Consider the following 3,851-nt stretch of genomic DNA (forward strand, 5'->3'; position numbering starts at 1 on the left):
AAAAAAAAAAAAAAAAAAAAAAAAAAAAATGTTTAATCTGCCTTTGCAAAGTTACTCTTTTTTTCTAAGTTGCTTTCATTTCAAGTTGTTGGATTAGTTAAGAGCAGTTGTTCAGACAGTTCCCATATGTAACTGAGCAATCTGGAAACCAGAATTTCTGAATTCTGAGTAAACACTGGCTCTCTATGGTACCTTAGGAGCAAGGTAACAATTTTGGTTTGTGTTGTTCACACACCAAAAATTATGTTTAAAATTGCTTGCACTCTGAAAGCCAGACCAGGTCTCTAGTTACCAGTAGTGCTAAAGCTTCGGCCTTGAAAGAACAAAGGCATTTCTGATTATACTCATGTATTGTTTTATCAAGAAGTTTAGAAATGTTCTGTTAACCCCAGAGAGATATAATTTAGAACACTTTTCTTTGGGAGGAATTGAAATAAGAATTGCACCAGTGCTGCTTTTTTCTTTATTGAATCCTTACAGAGAATGCTAACTTTTCAATAAAAACTGATCATGTTTGGGGACTTTTACCATTTATCTAGCTATCTATATGATTTATTGGAATTATAGCATCTCCTCTCAATATGTTTAAGAATCAGGTTGTATTTTATTTTTTCATATAAAAAATGGTGCTACTTTCGAGTGGTGGTAAATAATCACTATGGTGCTCCCAACTCCTAAGTAAATTATATATTTCACTTGTTCAAATAAACTGAAATTAATATATTCTCTTCAAAATTACAGATTGTCTAAGAACTGCTATTGTTTTAAGGTCCTCCAGAAATTAAATTCTAAACTAACTCTTTGATTTCCTTTCAGGTCTTTTCCAATGGTCACCTGGGAAGTGAAGAATATGATGTTCCTCCCCGGCTTTCTCCTCCCCCTCCAGCTGCCACCCTTCTCCCCAGCATCAAGTGAGTTTTACTGAATTTGGAGATAACTGTCCATGCATAAAGTTGTTATAAAGAGTGGTTTTGAGGTTTTCAGTATAGAAAGTACAGGGGTGAATATGCATCAATGAAAATGAACCAGCTGGATTTTTAAACGAAAGTACCAGAAATCAAGATCCTTTCTGATTCTTTGCTGATAACTACAGCATTTTTGAGACTTACCTACACTCTGAGATTACACATAAAGCAACAGAGAAAAAGCTAAGTCTTCCCTGCATCCAAGAAGAGGCTCAAGTAGCACAATGAGCTCTCCTTTCCAATTCATGCCTCTTCCTTAGAGGTATCACATTTATCTCACTACCGAGTTTGACATCATAAAATAATCTTTGGTTCCCAGTTTTCTCATTTCTCAAATCCATTCCGCCACTAAGTCCTGTTGATTGTTCTTTTAAAGTTTTTCATGTTCAGCTAATCTTCCCCATTGCCCTAGTTCTGGCTTATAACGGGACAACTGAAAGAGCCTTCTACCTGATCATATGATATGATCTCAGAATGGAATATCAATGGATTTTAAAGCTAGAAAAATGAGTTAAACTAGGTGTCTCATTTGAAAAAATGGGGACACAAGAAGCATATCAGACAGTTAAGGGATAGTGTCTATCCAAATCAAACCTGGATAAAACCAAGTCTCCTGATGGCCATTTTCCTACTCTGTATTAAATCAGGCTGCCTGTCTTTCCTCCAGTATATTTTATTCAGGTAGCTGAGTTAATTTAAATTCTGCTTTCCCCAGATCACTTTCCTACTCAAAGCTCAACATTGTTCTTTCTTTCCTTCTAAACTAATTCTATGCTCTCCTGCTATCAGTAAGATCCACAGAATTTTACCCAATTAAAATATCGTTCAGGAATTCTAATGCTTGCCCTCTAATATTGTCTTGATATTTTTTCTGCTTTTATGAGTCTTTCATGCTGTTCCCTCCTGTGCACCAAGTTTTCAGAATCTTTATTCTGAAGATCCATGTCTCAGGCTCTATTTCTGTATGAAAACTTCTGTGACTTCAGTCATAATGATGGTAATAAGACCGATTCTCATTCCTCCTCCTAGAGTTTATTTTCTACACATTTAATTATGTACTTTGCTCTACTGTTTTCTAATACTAAAGTGCCTCTCCACATTAAAAAGATTATAAGGTTTTAAGGGCAAAAACCTTTTCTCGTAATCTCTGCTTCTCCCTTAACACCTTACTGTTTGCTGTTTAATGAGTATACTGATAGTACTTGGTTGCTTGGTGGATTGACTTTATCATCTGCTAAGATCCTCATTTCTAACTGAAAGTCTTAGAGCATCTTCACTCCTTCATCTGCTGGTCACTGTATGCAAAAGAACGATAAACTAGATACCAGGTCCCAAGAAATTTACCATCTACCTTAAAATAAAGTTAACGTACATGAAATCACAAGAGAACATTACGCACTAAACTGTATGCATCTAACTTGTTAGTTTTTATATAAGCTTGGAGAATAGACTATGATAGACTTTGTAAGTCAAGGATGTCTTATGGAGAGGATGGAAATTTCCTGAGTCATAGAGGATGGGCACAATTGGGAAGGGGTGTGCATGAAAAAAAGCATAAGTGTGAAATTTGACATCATTTAGGGGTCAGTGGGAATCTAAGCATTGGACCATTCTTTAGTGGTCACTTTTCTTGGAGCTGGCAGATATGTAGCAGACATAGAAGTTAGAAGCAAATATTTATATTCTGTGTAGTAGGTTGTACATCAGTAATAACATATGATATTGTAGCACCAAATGAACTCTGGATATTTGTATATGTAATTAAAACATCTAAGCTCAATTACCTCTAATTCAGAAAACATCTAAGTTCATGAAATCTTGCTAATTAGAGATTAAAATTTTATATTCTGTTTATTAAATTCATACTGGCAAGTGGGATATAAGGCAGAGGTTACCATTTGCTTCATCTATATTTAGTATTAAGTGCTTGTTTTTCTATAAATAAAGAACAACAAATTCATAGTAAAATGCCTTTTACTGATATTTTTCTAACACTTCAGTTTGTATGTGTACCTGGATATACTTTCACCCCATTTACTCTTGATTTTTTTTCCCTCAAACAATGCAGTTGCTTTACTTAACCAGAGACATACTTTAACAATGCATCCTTAACAGCAAATTAGTTTTCTATTTTGCATGCTGCAAATTAACTATAGTTAAAATTACAAGTGCTGGCTTTTAATGGCATGTTTATCTCTCCATTTTATTTTTATTCTGACATATAGGTAGCAGTTGTTCATTGTAGAAAATATGGAAAATATATAAAAGAAAAAAAATTAAACAAATACATAAATATAAGCATTTACATACCCCAAATATCAATGCCCAGAGTTTTTTGTTTTTTTTGTTTTTCTTGAATTTTTGAATTTTATTTTATTTTTTTATACAGCAGGTTCTTCTTAGTCATCCATTTTACACACATCAGTGTATACATGTCAATCCGAATCGTGCAATTCGTCACACACACCCCCACCCACCGCCGCTTTTCCCCCTTGGTGTCCGTACATTTGTTCTCTACATCTGTGTCTCTATTTCCACTCTGCAAACTGGTTCATCTATACCATTTTTCTAGGTTCCACATATATGTGTTAATATACGGTATTTATTTTTCTCTTTCTGACTTACTTCACTCTGTATGACAGTCTCTAGATCCATCCACGTCTCTACAAATGACCTAATCTCGTTCCTTTTTATGGCTGAGTAATATCCCATTGTATATATTTACCACATCATCTTTATCCATTCGTCTGTCAATGGGCATTTAGGTTGCTTCCATGACCTGGCTATTGTAAATAGTGCTGCAATGAACATTGGGGTGCATGTGTCTTTTTGAAGTATGGTTTTCTCTGGGTATATGCCCAGTAGTGGGATTGCTGGGTCATATGG

The 3,851-nt window shown here is 34.8% G+C and overlaps 1 protein-coding gene across 5 annotated transcripts in view; it reads left to right on the forward strand.

Moving 5' to 3' along the window:
* CBLB (Cbl proto-oncogene B) overlaps positions 1–3,851 on the forward strand; it is a 214,394-nt gene that overhangs the window by 164,772 nt on the left and 45,771 nt on the right. For all 5 annotated transcript variants that reach the window (XM_024120157.2, XM_024120159.2, XM_024120160.3 and 2 more), the window contains one exon: positions 817–911. In XM_024120157.2, coding sequence (XP_023975925.1) covers positions 817–911 — 95 coding nt within the window. The remainder of the gene's footprint in view (positions 1–816; positions 912–3,851) is intronic.

Source organism: Physeter macrocephalus, chromosome 1, assembly GCF_002837175.3.
Source record: "Physeter macrocephalus isolate SW-GA chromosome 1, ASM283717v5, whole genome shotgun sequence".
NCBI classification, from domain to species: domain Eukaryota; kingdom Metazoa; phylum Chordata; class Mammalia; order Artiodactyla; family Physeteridae; genus Physeter; species Physeter macrocephalus.